Source organism: Pristiophorus japonicus, unplaced genomic scaffold (assembly GCF_044704955.1).
Source record: "Pristiophorus japonicus isolate sPriJap1 unplaced genomic scaffold, sPriJap1.hap1 HAP1_SCAFFOLD_588, whole genome shotgun sequence".
Taxonomy (NCBI): Eukaryota; Metazoa; Chordata; class Chondrichthyes; family Pristiophoridae; genus Pristiophorus; species Pristiophorus japonicus.
The window spans coordinates 153686-176717 of NW_027254497.1; the positions used below are offsets into that span (position 1 = coordinate 153686).

Here is a 23032-nt window from a genome sequence, read left to right on the forward strand (position 1 = left end):
TTAGTAAAATATTAATACTTACATTGATTTTCAGCTGAAGTAATCTCAATCTCCCACCACGTCGATGCCTTCCAGTGTTGATAGGATGCGACACACACATACATGCCAGCATAAGTTACCTTCATGGGTCCTTTGAATGTGAGGTTACTTTTGGTCAGTTCAGTGCCTTCAGGAAGTGAGCCATTTTGTCTTGCAAAAGAACAAATAATAATTCAAAGCATTTTAAATTAAAAGTACTTTTAGACACCCTTCTTAAATTCTGTTGCAAAACATTTGAGATAATTTTGATAGTGTATATTTTGATAGTGTATATTTCGATTACTGTTACGTTTACTAATAATATTATGGAAAAAAGATTTGCTTTTAGTCTGTAAGGAAGGAAATTGCATAGCGGCCCGTTTGAGGGTGGCAATAGCCGCGAGGTGGGAGTTCTTGGGCCAGGCACAGAAGTCACACCCAGCTCGCGATATTGGGGCTACCGCCCCCGAGAGAAAGTGGAGTGCGAAATAACACGTTCCACTTCTTCTGTGTGGAAGCACATGGAGAGGGGCGCAGCGCTATGTGCTGGGACGTATAATGCTGCTGCCTAGAAGCTGCTGACTCTGTAGGTCCCTACCTGACCACTGGGAAGCAGAGTGCTGTGCAATCAGCCTGGCTCTCAAGCAGAGTGCCGGGTTGCCAGATCGCAGCACAGACTTCGCAACCAGTAAGTCGGCTGATTTTTTTTTCACATACGCTTTAATTAGCACCCAGCAAGCGGCCTGAAGCCAAGTACACGCCCCCTGAAGCTGTCGCTGTCATCACCTGGTGCAGCTTCAGGGGGGCACTACCGAATATTGTTCCAAGGTGAAAAACGGATTGCTGCGCACGATGGTGACGTCATCATCGCCAGCGGAGTGGGGCACTGCCGGTTACCGCCGCCACTAAACTCCCACAGAATTTAGCGGAAGTCATTAGTGCTCGGGCAAAGAGTCATTTGCACCCTGTTAGCGCCTCCAGGAAGTGCAAACGACCCCAATTTCTCCCCCTAAGTGTCAGTCAATAAGATTGTGACTATCACAGATAAAGTCCTGGGCTCAGAATTCAGGAAACTGCAAGATAATTACAGATAAGGAAGGCCATTTGGCCCATTGTAGCTCTTATTTCTGGCAATCTAATTGAACTGTTGATCACTCTTTATGTGAAGAAGAACTTTCAGATATCAGTTGTAAATGTACCTTTTACTAGTTTGTACCTGCTTCTGCTTGTGCTAAATTCACAATTTAATTTAAAATAGGAATCCAGATTTACCTTTTCCATTAATTTAATTATTTTATATACCTCTCAGACACCTCCTAGAAAACTCACATATCTCTGGCCTGTGAGCCTTGGCTCAGTGGTAGCACTTTTGTCTCTGAGTTAGAATAACAACAACAACTTATATTTATATAGTGCCTTTAACGTAGTGAAACGCCCCAACGCGCTTCACAGGAATATTATGAGATTAAAAGATTGACACCGAGCCGCATGAGTAGAAATTAGTGCAGGCAACCAAAAGCTTGGTCAAAGAGATATATTTTAAGGAGCATATTGAAGGAGGAAAGAGAGGCAGAGGCGGAGAGGTTTAGGCAGGGAGTTCCAGAGCTTGGGGCCCAGACAACTGAAGGCACGGCCATCAATGGTCGAGCAATTATAATCAGGAATGCTCAAGAAGGTAGAATTAGAGGAGCGCAGACATCTTGGGGGGTTGTGGGGCTGGAAGAGATTACAGAGATAGGGAGGGGTGCAGCCATGCAGGGATTTAAAAATAAGGATGAGAATTTTGAATTTAGAAAATCATGCGTTCAAGTCCCATTCCTGACTGGAGCATATAATCTAAGCTGACACTTCAGACTTAGAGAGTGCTGCACTGTCGGGGTTGCTATCTATTGGATGAGATATTAAACTGAGGTCCTGTCTGCCCTCTCAGGTAGACATAAAAGATCCCAAGACACTATTCAAAGAAGGGCAGGGGTGTTCTCCTCGTGTCCTGACCAACATTTATACCTCAACCAACAGCTAAAACAGAGTATCTGGTCATTTAGTTCATTGCTATCTGTGTGCAAATTAGCTGCCATCTTTCCTACATTACAACAGTACCTACACTTCAAAATGATTTCATTGGCTAGAAAGCATTTTGGGGCATCCTGAGGTTCTGAAAGGTGCTTTATAAATGCAAGTCTTTGTTTCCTTCTTTCTTTCTGTCCTCATAACTCAGATCTTTGACACTATCATCCTCTCTTCATTTCCCCCAGTGCTTAAATAGCTTCTTTGTTTTTTTAATGAGCAGAACAGCTCACAGCCGCAACATAAGAACATAAGAAATCGGAGCAGGTATGGGCCATACAGCCCCTCGAGCCTGCTCCGCCATTTAATACGATCATGGCTGATCCGATCATGGACTCAGGTCCACTTCCCTGCCCGCTCCCCATAACCCCTTATCAATAAGAACATAAGATCTAGGAGCAGTTTGACCATAGCACAATTGCACAATTTCCTATGACATGGTGATGTACTTCCATACTCTAATGCCTCATCACAACAGGCTTAAGCTTAATTTTAAGTTCAGAGCACAGAATCTTCTAACCATGTGTAGGATGCAGGAAAAGTCTGGGCTGCTGTATGGACAGATTCTGTTACCAGATAATGTCTTGAAAAAGCAGTGCAATGAATAGCCAACTAAGGATACCCACAACAAGTGCAGTCCTTTGATGTGATTTTGACCTGATCTTTCACTTAAAGTGCCGTAACCTGCAGGGTTACGGACCGAGAGCTAGTAATTGGGATTAGACTGGGTGACCTTTTGTTGGACGGCGCAGATATAATGATAAGTACTGTAGGGAATAGAATACGGCCAGGTGATATCCTGGAGTAGTTTTGATCGCCTGGATGGGGTCGGAGAGGAATTTTCCCAGTTTTGTTTCTCCCAAAATTGACCTGGGTTTTTTATCTGGTTTTTGTCTCTCCCAGGAGATCACATGGCTCCGGTTGGGGTGGAGTGTAGATGTTTTCAGTGTAAGGGGTGTCGCAGTTGTGCGAGGCAGACTGGTTGGGCTGGATGCTCTTTGCCTTTCCGTCATTGTTCATAGGTTTATATGTAACCTTCAGGGCTGCCGACCAAGTGCTGTACGGCTCTGTGTTGGCCGGCATGGACACGATGGGCCGGAATGGCCTCCTTCTGCGCTATAAATTTTTATGTTTTTATGTTTCTATGTTTCACTATAGGTTTGCTAATCCTTAAGTCATACTATTTCGCAAAAATATATAAAACGATAAAGGGGGGCGATTTTCCTGGGATACTATGGGGGAAAAATTGGCCAGTGGCCTGTTTGGGGTGGTAAATTTTTTCAGAGTGACTATTTATACTGTAGTTTTTCTGTCCTTTTGCGCCTGTGTCTTCTGGACTCTGCCGCCGTTGTGGCGGAGGGGGGGGGAAGAGAGAGAGAGACTGGGAGGTAGAGAGAAAGACGGGGTGGAAGAGAGAGAGAGATTGTAGGGAGAGAGAGATGGGGGGAGTGAGAGATAGACACGGGGACGAGAGAGAGAGAGAGAGAGCGACACAGTGTGGGGAGGTGAGAGAGAGAGACATGGAGGGGGAGAGAGATACACACAGTGGGGGGAGGTGGAGAGAGAGAGAGACACGGGGTAGTGGGGGAGAGAGAGAGGGGAAGCGAGAGAGGGGATCGGAGGGGAGAGAGGGAACTCAGGGAAGACGGATCACGTTCTTCCAACCCCCTTTACACCCACACCCGATTTCACGGAAAGCTCGGTGCATGTATTACAAGGGACATCGGATGAAATTCAGAAGTCACAACACTGTCACAATTCATTTCATACCCAATAAACCTGTTAACAATCCATGACCCACACACAATGCCCCATCTATGGTGGGGGTGGGGAGGTAAGGCTGGGGTAAGGGATGTCGGTTGGAGGAGGGATGCACTTGTGCTAGGATAATGGACTTCGGCTGGAACTTGTGAGGCTTTTGTTGGGTTGGAGATCTATCCTCTCTGACTTCTGAAGTCAAAATGCATTGAATTACAATTTGCAAAGTCAGTCAGAACTTGGGCTGGGTGGTTCCAGTTACACATTTCAGAGAAGCTTCAGGGTGTGGCTTATCCTCCAAGGAGACTAATCAGCAATAGGTCAGGTGATAATGGAGAACCAATCAGAGACAATGCGGCCATTTTGACAGTACAAAAAAGCGCGTCCAATTTTTTCTCACAGAAAAATTAGCACCCGGCAAAAAGGGTTGCTAAAGTGTGGCAAATTGGGCGTTCTCACCCCAGGAGTGAGGGGTGGGTGGGGGGGGGGGGCACTAAATGAGGCGCTAATGGCCTCAGCTGGGCATTGCAGGGGCATTATTCACAGCCACGTATCCAATTTCAGCTGAGTTCCATTCATCAGTCAGCCTTCAATTCTTAACTCCAGTTCCATCGGGCTCTTAAAGGGGAGGTCATTTGAATGTGTTGATGCTCATTTTCAGCATTCCTCAACTTATTCACTGATCTGTGGAGTTCACGAAGGAGGTGAAATGCCTGCTGCAAATCCCCCTTCAAGGGAGAGGGCCACCAGATTCAGTGACGTGGCATTGGAGGCATTGGTGGGGGCACTAGAAACCAGGAAGGCCTCCCTCTTCCTTTCTTGGGAAGGCAGCCATCACCACAGGTGTTCCGTGCCATGTTGCAAGAGGTGGCCCGGAAAATGTCGGGAAACACTGAGGTGCAGAGAAGCCTGACCCAGTGCCGCAAAAAAATTCAACCAACTATGTCAGGTGGTCAAAGTGAGTATAAGCTTCCACACCTTCTCCATACCAGCCATCAACCTCTGTCGGCGCACACTGTGAAAACCAGCACTTTCACATCACTCAACCACCAAGCATCTGCAGATACTCACAGTGACATCCTCATCTCATGCCTTGCCTACATTCTCAGCTATTCAGCCATGGTAGGCATACATTACTGGACACATTTTGCTGTGCTTCTCCCGGTCCTGCTGTTTGTCTTTCTCTGTGCCTTTGTCTGTGCCTCTCCCTGGGCCTCTCCATGGGCCTCTCCATGGGCCTCTCCCTGGGCCTCTCCATGGGCCTCTCCATGGGCCTCTCCATGGGCCACTCCATGGGCCTCTCCATGGGCCTCTCCCTGGACCTCTCCCTGGGCCTCTCCATGGGCTACTCCATGAGCCTCTCCATGGGGCTCTCCATGGGGCTCTCCATGGGGCTCTCCATGGGGCTCTCCATGGGCCACTCCATGAGCCTCTCCATGGGGCTCTCCATGGGCCTCTCCATGGGCCACTCCATGAGCCTCTCCATGGACCTCTCCATGGGCCACTCCATGAGCCTCTCCATGGGGCTCTCCATGGACCTCTCCCTGTGCCTCATCATATGCTTCTCCCTGTCTTTGTATGTGCCTTTCTCTCTCTTTCTCTCGCTATACCTTTCCCTCTGTAATTGTCACCGCCTTTGTCTTTGCCTAAGCATCCTCTGACAGTAACGTCGGAGCAGGAGGTCAAGTGCCAGCACAGCCCCGATGAAGCGAGAGAAATGTTGGAACTTCAATCTGCTCTGAGTTATACAGGGGAATATTTAGGAGGCATAAGACTCCTTGAAGTAAAAATCGCAGTTGTTGTTCCACCAGCCATTCTGCCTATAGCTCCACCTAGTGGACTACTGCTCCACCTAGTGGACTACCGTGATAATGCAGCCATTGCTGTAAATACAATAAAGGGACACGTCAACAGACAAGTTCCTGAGTTGAAGCCATCTTGAGTGTGTGTGCTTTAGTGGTGTGATAGAGAATATACCACATTGGCGATGAAGGTTCAGATTCCTGGCTACCGTAACTGAAATTTTTGTCGTGGGTAATTCCAGCCAACTTGAGAGGTCCTTTGTGTTGCAGAACAGCTAAAAATCCAAAGTAAATTACAAGCACACTTGGCTGAACTGCCTGGGTCCAGATGGCCATGTCTATGGGAATAATAGGGCGCTTGGGTGAATTCCAATGCCACCGAGAGATTTTGGAGCGTATGTAGAGCAGCTAGAAATGTTCGTCACCACAAATGTTATCATTGAAGTCCCCGATGATGAAAACTGTAATCGGGTGATGTTAGAAAGAAAATGGGCTATTTCCCTGACTGAAGCAGGCCTTGAGGTGTATGAAACCCTGAAAAATTTGCTTCTTCCCATCATGGCAAAAGACACATCACTTACGGAGATTCTAACCAAGTTAGAACAGAACTAGAGTCCCCGGAAATTGCTGGAAGTTATTATTTTGGAATACGAGATCAGTTAATTGACAAAAATATCAGTGAGAACACTGTTGCATTAAAGAAGCTCATCATCATAGGCAGTCCCTCGAAGCGAGGATGACTTGCTTCCACGCAGAAAAGGGATGAGTTCACAGTTGTTTCAATGAAGGACCTAATATTCCAGATCCCAAACTACATCTTGAAGGGTGGAAGATGTCTGTGCTTGGATTTTTTAACATGTGGTGGCCATTGCACCCCAGCCACCACACAGGCTTGACAGAGTGAGGTCTTGGTCCAGTGGCAAGGATTAACCAAGACGACTGGAGACCATCTCTGCTGCACGGACCTAGTGCGCACACATATCGCAGTGTGGGCTGCCTCGTGCTGCCCCTGGGCCCTTGCCCCTTCTGGGCCCCAAACTCTCACCTCTCCTGGGCCCCGATTGAATCCCTCAACAAACTCTTGCTGCTCCTTCGCCCCGACCTCACCACTCCTGCTGTACTTGCCCGCGCTGCAATCAGCTGTCGCCCTCCTACAACAGCACGCGCTGCTCCCTGCAGTTGTATGCCACCGCATGCTGCTCCCTCTAATGGCCCCGGCCTGCTGATGGTCTTGCAGACCGGGACCGTGCTGATTTCCGGGCCGGGCTGTTCATTCACTGTAATTTCAGAAACTTTCAGGACTGAGCAATGTGTGACCGCATTGTTTATGGGATGAAAAATGAAGCGATCAGAAGAAAGTTGTTGATAACCCCGAACTTGACATTTGATTTAGCTTGTCAGACAGCTGTGTCAATGGATATGGCCGACCAATATTCCCGAGAATTTCATACCAGTTCCAGTCGTCAGACAACTGAGGTGTATTGCCTGCAGGTTAAAAGTAAAAGGTACTTGGGCCCCAAGGCCTCAGAAACTGGCTAAGGTAGCAGAGCATTGAAGTTGTGCTATCGGTGCCTGGGACAGCACACTGCTCAAAGTTATCCGTGTGTGAAAACAGAGTGTTTCATCTGCAGGAAAACTGGACATCTTACGAAGGTATGCCGACTGAAGAGTAAACCAACTTTCAAGGCTATAAGTAGAAATCCACAGAAACATGGAAGAAAAGAAACAGGATGGGCAAATACACATCATCAGGAGCACAAGGCTACCTAACAACGATGCGCAATGTATCGTCATCCAAGTAGACGTTGCAGGAACCAAGATACCCATGGAAATTGACACTGGTGCATCCGTAAGCGTAGTACCAGAATCATTATAACTCGACAAGTTGAGTGATTTTCCACTGGAGAATTTGAAGATAGAGCTGCGAGCCTACTCAGGAAAGCAAATTCCTGTGGTTGGATGTATTACTGTACCGGTGAAATACAAGGATCAATTTCAGAGCTTGCCTCTCTTAGTAGTGGCAGGAGACAAGTCTGCCATACTAGGTCGAAATTGGTTGGGATCACTGAAGCTGGATTGGAATTAGATTTTTCATGTTGAAACGAAATTTGCATCAAAGGATGATATAATCAAGAAGTATCCAAAGGTGTTCTATGAAATGGGCAGTCCGATCCAAGGCTTCAAGGCAAGTGTCAGGGTACAGAAGGACGCTAGATTGGCTTACGACAAGCCATGTTCCATACCATATGCACTCAAGGAGAGAGTTGAGCAATAACTCAAAAGACTAGAGACTGAGAACATAATCTGTAAGATAGATCGATGTAATTGGGCTACACCCATTGTTGTTGTACCTAAGTTTGATGGTAAGGTAAGGTTGTGTGGTGATTATAAAGTCACCGTAAACCAGGTTCTGCGGGGTAATCTACCCAATACATTACCAAATGTAGACGATTTATTCATAACGCTGACAGATAATCTGATCTACTCAAAGTTGGATCTCATAAATGCCTACTTACAACTTGAACTAGATGAGAAGTCCAAGTCATGCTTGATTATAAATACTCATCTAGGCCTATATCAATTTAATAGGCTACCATTTGGCGTGTCTTCCGCCCTCACCATATCCCAAATAGTGATGAACCAGATTCTGCAAGGCATTGAAGGGGTAATATGTTATTTAGATGACATACTAATTTCAGCACCAAACAGGCAAATCCATAATAACGTATTGAATGAAATACTCACATGCTAGAGAAGCACGGTGTACAAGTGACTGCTTGCAAGTGTGAGATATTTCAAAACTCAGTGGAGTACTTAGGGCACAGTGCAGACAAAGATTGTTTACATCCAACTAAGGGAAAGCTGGATGCAATTATAAATGTACCCACTCCCAGGAATATCACTGAACTTCGATCATTTTTGGGTCTTTTGAACTATTATGGGAAGTTCCTACCAAATTTGGCTTCATTGTTACATCCACTGAATGACCTGTTGAAAACAGTGATCTCTCATGTACTACATAGTGGGGGAGGATAGACCAATTGCTTTTGCTTCACGCACTCTCAATGCCAGTGGGCGTAATTATGCGCAAATCAAAAGGAAAGCTTTGGCATTCATTTTTGGGGTCAAGAAGCTCCAGAAATAGTTATATGGTCATAGTTTACCATCACCACAGGCCATAAGCTGCTGACATAAATCCTCCATCCAAAGTCCCCAGTTCCAACCTTATCTGCAGCCTGAATGCAGAGATGGGCTTTGATTTTGTATACATGTGACATTGAGTACAGATGATCAGCTGATCACAGTAATGCTGATGCTATGTCTAGGTTACCATCCCCATCACAAGTTACACTCAATAGGGAAGAAGTGTTCTATTTTTCATACATTGATGAACTGCCAGTCACAGCTGAAGAGATTGGTAGAACAATTAAACATGACCCAGTTATGTCAAAGGTGTATGATTGCATAGCAAATGGCTGGCCAAACCAAGTATCAGAGAAATATATTCATCCATACTTTGTTCATAGGAATGAATTATCAGTGGATAAAGATTGCATTATGTTGGGTGCAAGAGTAGTTATAACAAATAAATTTAGGTCCAAATTATTCGGTGATCTTCAAGACTACCACCTGGGAATGTGTTTGACCAAGAGTTTTGCATGTAGTTACTTATGGTGGCCAGGTCTAGATAAAGATATAGACTACATTGTTAGTCAGTGTACAACATGTCAATCGGTAAGCAAGAAAACACCATCAGTACCATTACAACCATCAAAATGTCCTCCCAGGGTATGGCAAAGATTACACATCGATTTTGCTGAACTAGAAGGATAGCAATTGTTCATTGTGATTGATAGCCATTCGAAGTGGGAAGGGGTGTTTCCGATGTGGAAAATAACAAGTAAAACACTAGACAATTTGCGAAGATTATTTTCTTCATATGGCCTCCCAGAAGAACTTGGGCCACAATCTTGTTCAGAAGAATTTGCACAGTTCACGAGCAGAAATGGTGTGAAACATACCAAGATTCCACCGTACCACCCTGCTTTAAATGGTGCAGCAGAGCTCATAGTACAAGTTGTAAAACATGCCCTCATCAAGCAAATGTTGGATCCAAATCCAAAGTGTTGGAAAGGGATTCACTCAGTCATCCGCCCTCACTGAACACAAGCAAGTTCACACTGGGGAGAGGCTGTTCATCTGCTCTGTGTGTGGGAAACGATTCACTAATTCACCTGAGCTTCTGGCTCACCAGCGAGTTCACATTGGGCAGAGACCTTTTACCTGTTCCGTGTGTGGGACGGGATTCACTCGTTCATCCCAGCTCACTGCACATCAACTTGTTCACACCAATAAGAGACCGTTTAAATGTTCTGACTGTGAGAAGAGCTTTAAAAGCAGAAAGCCTGCGATATAACACCAACGCACTCACACTGGGGAGAGGCCGTTCACAGCTCTGAGTGTGGGATGGGATTCACTCAGTCAGCCAACCTACTGACACACCAGCGAGTTCACACTGGGGAGAGGCCATTTACCTGCTCAGTGTGTGGGAAGGGATTCATTCAGTCAGCCAACCTGCAGACACACCAGCCAGTTCACAGCGGACTGTAGGGCTTGGATTCTGCTGATATTGTTGCTGTTAATCACATCCCGACTGAACCATGTTCACTCTGACAGTTGGGGATTGTTGCTGCTGATGTAATGAATCTCTATAACTGGGCTGCAGTTTATTTTCTGGATATCATAGAATCATAGAATGGTTACAGCACAGAAAGGGGCCTCTCAGCCTGTCGAGCCTGTTCTTTTTAAATGTGATGAGTGTTTCTGCCTCGACCACCATTTCAGGCAGTGAGTTCCAGACCCCCAACACCCTCTGGGTGAACATTTGTTTCAACTTTACTCTGAATCTGATCACTGCTGTAGCTGCCCTGGTGGTGTTCAACAGGATAGGGCAGAGGGAGCGATTTGCTGTATCTAACCCGTGCTGTCCCTCAATCATAGAATCATAAAAATTTACAGCACGGAAGGAGGCTATGTTGGCCTATCGCATCTGCGCCAGCTGACAAAGAGCTATCCAGCCTAATCTCACTTTCCAGCTTTTGGTCCGTAGCCCTGTAGATTACGTCAATTAAGGTGCACATCCAAGTACTTTTTAAATGTGGTGAGGGTTTCTGCCTCTACCACCATTTCAGGCAGTGAGTTCCAGATCCCCATCACCCTCTGGGTGGAGAAATTTACCCTCAAATCCCCTCTAAACCACGCCCCAATTAGTTTAAATCTATGCCCTCTGGTTATTGACCCCTCTGCTAAGGAAATAGGTCATTCTAGGCCCCTCAATTAAATCTCCCCTCAGCCTCAGTTTATCCAATCTTTCCTCATAGCTATAATTTTCCAGTCCGGGCAACATCCTCGTAAATCTCCTCTGTACCCTCTCTGGTGAAATCACATCTTTCCTGTAATGTGGTGACCAGAACTGCATGCAGTACACTAGCTGTGGCCTAACTAATGTTGTATGCAGTTCACGCATAACCTCCCTGTTCTTGTATTCTATGCCTCGGTTAATAAAGGGAATTATTCCGTATGCCTTTTTAATGACCTTATCGACATGTCCTACCTTCAGGGATCTGTGGACATACACTGTAAGGTCCCTCTGTTCCTCCACAATTCTCAGTATCTTTCCATTTATTGTGTATTCCCTTATCTTGTTGCCCTGCCCCAAATGCATCACCTCACCCTTTTCCAGATTGAATTCCATTTTCCACTTTTCTGCCCATCTGACCAGTTTATGGATATCTTCCTGCAGTCTTAGCTTTCCTCCTCACTGTCAACCACACAGCTAATTTTTGTATCATCTGCAAATTTCTTTATCATTGTTGAGACCACACCTTGAATATTGTGTGTGGTTTTGGTCTCCTAATCTGGGGAAAGACATTCTTGCTATTGAGGGAGTGTAGCGAAGGTTCACCAGGCTGATTCCCGGGATGGCAGGACTGACATATGAAGAAAGACTGGATCGACTAAGCTTCTATTCACTGGAATGAGAGGGGATCTCTTAGAAACATAAAATATTCTGATGGGATTGGATAGGTTAGATGCAGGAAGAATGTTCCCGATGTTGGGGAAATCTAGAACCAGGGGTCACAATCTAAGGATAAGAAGTAAGCCATTTAGGACCGAGATGAGGAGAAACTCAGAGAATTGTGAACCTGTGGAATTCTCTACCACTGAAAGTTGTTGAGGCCAGTTCATTAGATATATTCAAAAGGGAGTTAGATGTGGCCTGTACGGCTAAAGGGATCAAGGGGTATGGAGAGTAAGTAAGAATGGGGTACTGAAGTTGCATGATCAGCCATGATCATATTGAATGGTGGTGCAGGTTCGAAGGGCCAAATGGCCTACTCCTGCAACTATTTTCTATGTTTCTATTTTTCTATGAAACGGCCATTGTTGTTGGACCACAATTTAGCTAATTTACTAAATACATATCATAATGCTCCTCATATAACTACTGGTAGAACAGCAGCAGAGTTGTTTCTCAAATGATAGCCATGAACCAGGTTTTTGTTGTTAAAGCCAAACGTGGCACAGTTAGTAGAAGAGAAACAATGAAGACAGAATAAGAATCATGATAGAGGTAGAGTAAGAGAAAGAAGTGTGAAATTAAATCAGAAGGTGAGAGTGAAGAACCATCACCATGAATGGTTAAAGTGGTTACCAGGAAGAGTGGTGAAGATATGTGGTCCTTGCACATATATGGTCAAGATGTTTGATCATGGACAGGTCAGGTTTGTTCACATTGATCATATTTTACCTACAGGCGTGGAAGGAGTTGAAGGTTGGAATGATTCGATTATTTCTGACTCAGCAGATAGTTTTGTTACAAGTAGAGTACCAATAGCAAATCCTACATCAGATATACTTGAAAAAAGTCCAAGAGAAGGTCAGAATTTATGTCTGTGCCTGACTCAGGCAGACAAACATTTGATAATACAGTTCAAATGTAGAGCAAGGGCATCCCTTGGACGAAAATTCTCCTCCGGCTCAGCCTAGAATAAGACTAAGTTCTTCACCATTTTTGGGAAGTTCTGTTCAAGAGCGAAGGTACCATCTTTGAAACTGAAAACCTGTGGTTAAGTTTGATTTGTAAATATGGCAAAATAAGTCAATATCTTTTGTTATGTATAACCATGCAAGTTATGTATGATGAGTATTTTGTTATAATTACTTCTTAATTAAGGAGGAAGAAGTGTAATATATAGCTCCACCTAAGTGGACTACTGTGGTAACGTAGCCATTGCTGTAAATACAATAATGGGGCAGGTCACCTGAAAATTTCCTGAGTTGAAGCCATCTTGAGTGTATGTACTTTAGTGATGTAGTAGAGAATACATCACAGAAAGCAGAGAAAGGTAATGGCTGACAGAAAATATTCTTCAAGATGGTGCCTTTGAATAGCGCTGCTCCAGCCGATTCCTGACTGTAACTTGACACTGAAGCTGTCGTTGTCATCGCAGACGGTAAGGTAGGTTGCGCGGGGCAATTTAACTTCCGGGGTGGTAAAGGGATGATGCGCATGCCAATGACGTCATCATCGGCGTGCGCAGCCGAGCGGAGCTCTCCCGGCAGGAATGAGGTGCTACCTCCACAAAACCCCTGCCCAATTCCACTTCCTGGAGACGCGAACAGGAAGAGCAATTTCGCCTCCTAGAAGCCTTAAACAGCTTCCGAGGTGGCCAAGTTGTGGTCTTACGCTGAAAGGCCAGTTTAGCCCACGATTAATGCAAGGTGCTATCTTAGTAAAGGAGTTGAAGCTTGTGCTAGGAACGGCTGTCCGGAGGATTGCCACTTAAATTGCCTTCTCGCACTCATTAACGAGGTTGCAAGGCATTTTGTTGGCTAGCGCTTTAACTAATGCCCTCGCCGATCAGCTGATTGGGAATAAACTAGTAGTTGCAGAGGGTTTCAGAGGCTAATTAGTGGTATAACACATTTTACTGTTCACTTGCTGCTGGAAGTTTGAAGAGGAATTTTGAAACACATCAGAAGACTTTCTGGGACACTTTGTCAAGACCTCACCAACACCTTATCAATATTTATTCTGGAAATTCACCTAAAAAGAGTAAGTCCTGTGCTGCTCTACCTTATTGGACACCTTATAGGAATCATCAGGAGAAAGGGAGTGCTTGTTCATCGGCATCTTTCTAGGGATCCCCCTTGGTGTATAGGAGGAATGGAAGGTGAACATGAAGCCAGGCAAAGTTGCACCAGCTGCTGCAGGAGAGAGGGACAAGATGAACAGGATGTGGTGTCCTTCCCCGCTGTGGGTACAGGATAACCCTTCTGCACCAGGACCTCCTCCATCAGGAACACCAGTGCCGCATCAAATTACCTGTGCGTGCTCTCCCTCAGTCCCTGAGCCATCCTACAATGTGCTACTGTGTGTCAGGCAGCACTCCACACCTTCAGTGGAAGTGAGTGCAAGAAGCCCACATATACTGCTTCTCGAAAATTGCGTCTTGTCAGCGCTTGACTGCTAAACCAGCAGGTGTCTGCTCTAGCTCTCCAGGAAAGTTCAAATAATAGTAAACATCAATTAGAACCAAAATTGTGTGCTAAACCTTTCAAACAAGCACGTCTTAATAGCATGGCATCATTTAGCACCTGTTTTCACCCTTTCACCAAAATAACCCCCACTTACTCTTATTGTGAAGCAAATATTACTCAAGTACTATAAATCATAGTCGTACTCAATACTTTGACTATCCTCAGTTGATTCCATGCAGCTGATTTTAACATATGGCACAAAATGGGAGGTGAGCAAATGGAGTGAGAGAGGTGGCGGGGATGCATGGATTTCTATGGGGCCAGGAGGAGTATTTCCAAAAATAAAAGATAAAAATGGTTTTGGCAGTTTTTGAGTGACCTTTAGCTATCCCTTTAAGGAATGTTGGTTAGGCTGCTCAATGCTGGTGCAAATGAATGAAATGGTGCACGTTTCACCCATTTGTACCTCAAAATTGCTATTATATCCTAAGTGCATGATTTGCATATTACAAATTAGCGTCTCTAAAACAGGCGGTGCTCTGACCTCCCATCCAAGATGGCAATAGGTGAAGTAGCACAGTAAACGAGCGTAAGTAACTCAATACCATTTTAAGGCTGCTGCTACCCTGTTTACACTGGGTGCCACAGTTAAATTTGGCCCATGCTTTTAGGAAAAATTAGCATTACTTGGAATGTCCTCTATAAGAGAGAAAATTCCCATGAAATTCCAAGGTGCCCCTTATTGAAAGCAAGTTTAGGTGTGCAGATTGAGATGATTTAAATTGAATAATTAACCTCAAAGGAACACATTAGCTGCTGCTATAATTAATTATTCCTCAGTCCAAGTGCCAAATAACCTTTGCGATGATTAACTATTTGCCAGTTAGTATTATTGGTATAATTGAACTTGTATCAGTTTGAAAGGAACAGTACACCTCTTCATTTTCTCTCTTTTACACACATGCACACACATGCACACATAGCATACACACATTCAGTCCAAAAAGAGGAATTGAGAAGTCGATGACAAGATTTCAAATAGTAAGTAATTTTCACAGGGGGGCTAGATTTTCCTTCTAGAGGCAGGATAGCATTTGGGCTTGGCTTCTGCATGCCTCGTCGACCTCACTGCAATCCAGCCCATTTTCCTGAGTCGGGGTTCACCAGCCATACAAGAAGGGCTTCCAGCTGGACTCCTGTCGCCAAGTGGAATACTGCCAGGGCTGAAGAGGAAAATCAGCAGGTGCCGCAGCAGCACAAGAGGCATTGAGGGTGCTTAAAGTGTCAGAAGAGTCCTGAGGAAGGATGTACAGTTTTCTAGGCCTCCGTAGAGGGTAATATGATATATTCACAGAGCGCAAGCACACACAGCTTTCTAACATGGTGGAAGTCTCTGGAACCGCCTGGTTCTGTTTATTATTAACTCTGCAGTTGCAGTATACAATACGTTCACATTCACAGTGTGGAGCTACAAACATTACAAGCTTACAGATATTATACTTCTCCCTCCTCAATGAATAACTTATTACACCAAACATCATACATAACTTGCATGTTTATACATAACACAGGATATAGACTTATTTTTTCCATATTTACAAATTTAACTTAACCACTTGGTTTCTGTTTTGAAGAGAATATCTTCACTCTCGAACAGAACTTTTCAAACATGGTGTAGAATTTACACTCATTCGAGGCTCATCCTGAGGAACGTTTCCTCCACGGAATTTCCTTGATTTTCATTTGAACTCACTCTAACTTCAGGCTCTTTGTTTTCCTGACTCGGACCCAGACTTATATTCTGATTTTCTCTTGGATTTGTTTCCAGTACATTGGATGTAGGATTTGCTACCGGTATATCAAAACTATCTGATGACTCAGAAATAATTGAATCATTCCTACCTTCAACTCCTTCCATGTCTGTAGGTAAAATATGATCAATGTGAACAAACCTAACCTGTACATTATCAAACATCTTGACCAACGATGTGCGAGGACCACATGTCTTCACTACCCTTCATGGTAACCACTTTAACCATTTATGAAGATGGTTCTTCACTCTGGTTTAATTTCACACTTCTCTCTCTACCTCTATCATGATCCTCTTTCTGTCTTAATTGTGTCTCTTCTTCAGACTGTGCCAAATTTGATTTAACAACGAGAATCTGGTTCGTGGCTGTCGTTTGAGAAACAACTCTGCTGGTGTTCTATCAGTAGTTGTATGAGGATTATTAAGATATGTAATCAAAAAATTAGCCAATTTGTGATCCAATGACAACTGTCGTTTCTTTGGATTCGGACCTAACATTTGTTTTATGAGGGCACGTTTTACAATTTGTACCGTGCGCTCTGCTGCACCATTTGAGGCATGATGGTATGGTGGAACCTTGGTATGTATCACAACATTTTTGCTCTTGAACTGTGCAAATTGTGGTCCATTATCTGAAACAATTTCTTCTGGGAGGCCAAATGAAGAAAATAATCTTCACAAAATGTCTAACGTTTTACTTGTTATTATTTTCCACATTGGAAACACCTTGACCCACTTCGAATGCCTATCAATCACAATGAACAATTGTGGTCCTTCTAACTCAGCAAAATCAATATGTAGCCTTTGCCACACACTGGGAGGCCATTTCCATGGCTGTAATGGTACTGATGCTGGTTGCTTGCTTACCGATTGACATGTCGTACACTGACTCACGATGTACTCTATATTTTTATCAAGACCCGGTCCCCATAAATAACTGCGTACAAAACTCTTGGTCAAGCACATTTCCAGATGCTGGTCATGGAGATCTCCTAATAATTTGGACCTGAATTTATTTGGTATAACCACTCTTGCACCCCACATGATACAATCTTTATCAACTGATGATTCATTCCTTCGAATGAAGAACGGATGAATATCTTTGTCTGTTACATGGTTTGGCCATCCATTTGCAATATAATCATACACCTTTGACATCACTGGGTCACGTTTGGTTGCTCTACCAATTTCTTCAGCTGTAACTGGCAGTTCATCAATGTATCAAATATAAAACATTTCTTCCCTATTGGGTGTAACTTGTGATGGGGAAGGCAATCTAGACATTGCATCAGCATTACTGTGATCAGCTGATCATCTGTATTCAATATCATATGTATATGCTGACAAAATCAAAGCCCATCTCTGCATTCGGGATGCAGCTAACGTTGGAACTGGGGACTTTGGATGGAGGATTGCTGTCAGGGGCTTATGGTCTGTAACGATGGTAAACTTACTACCATACAAGTATTTGTGGAACTTCTTGACCCCAAAAATTAACGCCAAAGCTTCCCTTTCAATTTGCACATAATTACTGGCATTGAGAGTGCATGAAGCAAAAGCAATTGGTCTCTCTCCCCCCACTACGTTGTACATGAGAGATTACTGCCCCAACACCATACGGAGAGGCATCACATGCTGGCTTAATCTCCTTAGATATGTCATCGTGAACTAACATGATGCTCTCTACCAATTTGCTTTTACACTCCTTGAATGCTGTATCGCATTCTTTTGACCACTTCCAATGGAACTGTTTTTTCAATAGTTCATTCAGTGGATGTAATACTGTAGCCAAATTTGGTCGGAACTTCGTATAATAGTTCAAAAGACTCAATAATGAACGAAGTTCAGTGACATTCCTGGGATTGGGTGCATTTCTGATTGCATCCTGCTTTCCCATGGTTGGATGTAAACCATTTTTGTCTACTCTGTACCCTAAGTACTCCACTGAGTTCTTAAATAACTCACACTTATGAGCAGACACTGGTACTCTGTGCTTCTCTAGCCGTTTGAGGACTTCATTCAATATGTTATTATGAATTTGCCTATTTGGTGCTGAAATTAGTATGTCATCTAAATAACATACTACCCCTTCAATACCTTGAAAAATCTGGTTCATCACCCCTTGGAATATGGCAGGGGTGGAAGACACTCCAAATGGTAGCCTATTAAATTGATATTGATACAAGCCGAGATGAGTATTTATAGTGAAGCATGACTTGGACTCCTCATCTAGTTCAAGCTGTAAATAGGCATTCGTAAGATCCAGTTTTGAGAAGATCTGACCACTTGTCAGTGTTGTGAACAAATCTTCTATATTTGGCAATGTATTGGGGACATTACCCTCTCGAACCTGGTTTACGGTTACTTTAGAATCACCACACAATCTTACCTTACCATCGGACTTAGGTACAACAACAATGGGTGTAGCCCAATTACATCGATCTATCTTACAAATAATGTTCTCAGTCTCCAGTCTTTTGAGTTCTTGCTCAACTTTCTCCTTGAGTGCATATGGTACGGAACGTGGCTTCTAGTAAACCAATGTAGCGTCCTTCTGTACCCTGACACTCGCCTTGAAGCCTTGGATCGGACTGCCCATTTTGCAGAACTTCTTGATAACATCATCCATTGATGCAAATCTCGCTTCCACATGGAAAATCTCACTCCAATCCAACTTCAGTGATTTTAACAATTTCTTCCTAGTAAGGCAGACTTGTCTCCTTTCACTACTCGAGGCAAATTCTGAAATTGATCCTTGTATTTCACCAGTATGGTGATACGACCTACTACAGGAATTTTCTTTCCTGAGTAGCCTCGCAGCTCTGTCTTGGATTTTTCCAATGGGAAATCACGCAATTTGTCGAGGTATAGTGACTCCGGTACTATACTCATGGATGCACCCGTGTCGAGTTGCATTGGTATCTTGAATCCCACAACATCTTTGTGGATTTTGATATTTTTCGAATCACTGTCGTTAACCTCGTGCTCCTGATGACATGTAACTCTAACATCTCCTCATCCTGTTTTTGTTCTTCCATTCTGTGTAGTCTCTTGGGATTTCTACTTATAGCTTTGAACGCTGGACTCATAGCTTTAAAAGCTGGTTTACCCTTCAGTCAGCATGCGTTCACAGATGCCCAGTCCTTCTGCAGAAGAAACACTCTGCCTTCACATATGGACAACTTTGAGCAATGTGTTGTCCCAGGCAGCTATAGCATGACTTCGATGCTCTGTTAGAATTTCCAGTTTCTGAAACTTTGGGGCCCCACCGTCTTTTACTTTGAACCTGCAGGTGATTTACCTCGGTTGACTGACGACCGTAATTATTATTTAATTCTCGGGAATATTGATCGGCCATGCCCATCGACCTCGCTGTCTGACAAGCAATCTCAAAAGTCAAGTCATCCGTCGTCAATAACTTTCTTCTGATCGCATCATTTTTCAGCCCACAAACAAAATGATCCCGTAATGCTCGGTTTTGGAAGTTTCCGAAATTACAGTAAATAGATAGCTTTTTTAATGCTACAATGTAATCACTGATAAATTCATCAGACTTTTAATTCCGTATCCCGAAATGATAGCTTTCAGCAATTTCTAACGGCTTGGGGTTATAGTGCTGCTCCAGCTTCATTAAAATCTCTTTAAGCGTCGTGTCCTTTGGCTCGTCAGGCACAATCAGATTTATCAGTGCTTCATACAATTCCAGACCAGCTTCCAATAAGAAGATCACTCTCTTATATTGCAATATCGCCTGATTCTGGACTGCATTCTCTGGAACTTCGATTATCTTATTTGCAGTGAAATACATTTCTAGCCGATCCACATACACTTGAAAACGTTCCTGGTCATGTCTATAGTCACCCAAATGTCCCATTACACCTGCGGGTGCTGCCATTTTAATTTATAGCTGTTCACACCGTGTGCTGTATTTTACCTCGGATTTTGGAGCTTTTTCCAAATACAGAAACTTCCAAAGTCTCTCTGTCGGCTGGCTGAATCCTTCACCAACAAAATTTCAGCTTTAAATCATCCGAAAAATCCCACCTCACCACCAAATGTGATATATTCACAGAGCACAAGCACACACAACTTTCTAATATGGCAGGCAGCACTCTTGGAAGTCTCCGGAACCCCTTGGTTCTGTTTATTATTAACTCTGTAGTTGCAGTACACAATATGTTCACATCCACAGTGTGGAGCTACAAACATTACAAGCATACAGACATTACAGGTAATACCTATACAGGTAAGTGCTTAGGCGGCAGATTAGAGGGAGAGCATGTCTCTGGTAGGCCCTCACCCTCTATTACTGAATTTTGGGAGAATGAGCACTGCTACCCCAGGCCTACCACTTCTTTCCACCAGGAACCCCTGGGGAGGGGGAAGTGGGTGGCAAGTAGCGATTCAGGGTTTCCTGGATATTCTGCTGGAACTATGACACAATCCGGAGAACGCCACTGAAATTCACCCCCTGTACTACATAGTAATAGAATGTGGATCGGCATTCTTGATTGTCAACACAGCAAGTTCCTGATCTCAAGCAGGTCATCAGGAGTGGTAATGCGCATCAACTAACAACCACTTAGCATCTGTTATTGGCTTTCCTAATGGCCTAAAATCGGACTCTAGTGTTATGTATCTCCAATAATATCAATAAAGCCCTGGAAATAGATTGGAGAATGGCAATTGGTTTAGAACATGTGGCAGGGAGGGAGGAGGTGGTGGTGCAGTTGCATTGAGATCAACAGAATAATTTTTTTCATTAACTGAATACTTATTTTTAAAATAAAACCATAGTGAAGTTTTTAGGTTATTGAGCTAAAAAGTTATTTACAGGCAAATAAAGAGATTGGCAGAATATAAATATCCCTGGTGCAAGGGTCAAGGATGTCTCGGAGCGGGTGCAGGACATTCTGAAAAGGGAGGGTGAACAGCCAGTTGTCGTGATTCACAAAGGTACCAACGATGTAGGTAAAAATGGGATGAGGTCCTATGAGATGAATGTAGGGAGCTAGGAGCTAAATTAAAAAGTAGGACCTCAAAAGTAGTAATCTCAGGATTGCTACCAGTACCACATGCTAGTCAGAGTAGGAATCACAGGATAATCCAGATGCATACATTGCTTAAGGAATGGTACAAAAGGGAGGTATTCAAATTCCTGGGACATTGGAACCGGTTCTGGGGGAGGTGGGACCAGTACAAACTGGACGGTCTGCACCTGGATAGGACCGGAACCAATGTCCTAGGGGGAGTGCTTGCTGGTGCTGTTGGGGAAGAGTTAAACTAACATGGATGGGACCTATGCAGGGAGACAGAGGGAAATAAAATGGAGGCAGAAGCAAAAGATAGAAAGGAGAATAGTAAAAGTGGAGGGCAGAGAAACCCAAGGCAAAAACAAAAAGGGCCACATTACAGCAAAATTCTAAAGGGGCAAAATGTGTCAAAAAGACAAGCTTGAAGGCTCTGTGCCTCAATGTGAGGAGTATACGGAATAAGGTGGATGAATTAACTGCGCAGATAGCAGTTAATGGATATGATGTAATTGGCATCACGGAGACATGGCTGCAGGGTGACCAAGGCTGGGAACTCAACATCCAAGGGTATTCAAAATTTAAGAAGGATAGGCAGAGAGGAAAAAGAGGCAGGGTGGCATTGCTGGTTAAAGAAGAAATTAATGCAATAGTAAGGAGGGTCATTAGCCTGGATGATGTGGAATCAGTATGGGTGGAGCTGCAGAATACCAAAGGGCAGAAAACGCTAGTGGGAGTTATGTACAGACCACCAAACAGTAGTAGTGAGGTTGGGGACAGCATCAAACAAGAAATAAGGGATGTGTGCAATAAAGGTACAGCAGTTATCATGGGTGACTTTAATCTACATATTGATTGGGCTAACCAAACTGGTAGCAATGCGGTGGAGGAGGATTTCCTGGAGTGCATTAGTGATGGTTTTCTAGACCAATATGTCGAGGAACCAACTAGAGAGCTGGCCATCCTAGACTGCGTGATGTGTAATGAGAAGGGACTAATTAGCAATCTTGTTGTGCGAGGCCCCTTGGGGAAGAGTAACCATAATATGGTAGAATTCTTTATTAAGATGGAGAGTGACACAGTTAATTCAGAAACTAGAGCCCTCAACTTAAGGAAAGGTAACTTCGATGGTATGAGGCGAAAATTTGCTAGAATAGACTGGCAAAGGGTGCACGGTGGATAAGCAATGGCAAACATTTAAAGATCACATGGATGAACTTCAGCAATTGTACATCCCTGTCTAGAGTAAAAATAAAACGGGGAAAATGGTTAACAAGGGAAATTAAGGATAATGTTAAAACCAAGGAAGAGGCATATAAATTGGCTAGAAAAAGTAACAAACCTGAGGACTGGGAGAAATTTAGAATTCAACAGAGGAGGACAAAGGGTTTAATTAAGAGGGAGGAAATAGAGTACGAGAGGAAGCTTGCAGGGAACATAAAAACTGACTGCAAAAGCTTCTAAAATATGTGAAGAGAAAAAGATTAGTGAAGACAAATGTAGGTCTGTTGCAGTCAGATTCAGGTAAATTTATAATGGGGAACAAAGAAATGGCAGACCAGTTGAACAAATACTTTGTTTCTGTCTTCACGAAGGAAGACACAAATAACCTTCCAAAAATATTAGGGGACCGAGGATCTAGTGAGAAGGAGGAACTGAAGGAAATCCTTATTAGGCGGGAAATTGTGTTAGGGAAATTGATGGGATTGAAGGCTGATAAATCTCCGGGGCCTGATAGTCTGCATCCCAGAGTACTTAAGGAAGTTGCCCTAGAAATGATGGGTGCATTGGTGATCATTTTCCAATAGTCTATCGACTCTGGATCAGTTCCTATGGACTGGAGGGTAGCTAATGTAACACCACTTTTTAAAAAAGGAGGGAGAGAGAAAACGGGTAATTATAGACTGGTTAGCCTGACATCAGCAGTGGGGAAAATGTTGGAATCAATCATTAAGGATGAAATAGCAACGCATTTGGAAAGCAGTGACAGGATCGGTCCAAGT

At 43.8% G+C, this 23032-nt stretch overlaps 1 protein-coding gene across 1 annotated transcript in view; it reads right to left on the reverse strand.

Moving 5' to 3' along the window:
- LOC139255165 (nectin-1-like) overlaps positions 1 to 23032 on the reverse strand; it is a 222651-nt gene that overhangs the window by 111535 nt on the left and 88084 nt on the right. Inside the window, exon 5 of the mRNA XM_070873879.1 lies at positions 23 to 189. Within this exon, the coding sequence (XP_070729980.1) occupies positions 23 to 189 (167 nt within the window). The remainder of the gene's footprint in view (positions 1 to 22; positions 190 to 23032) is intronic.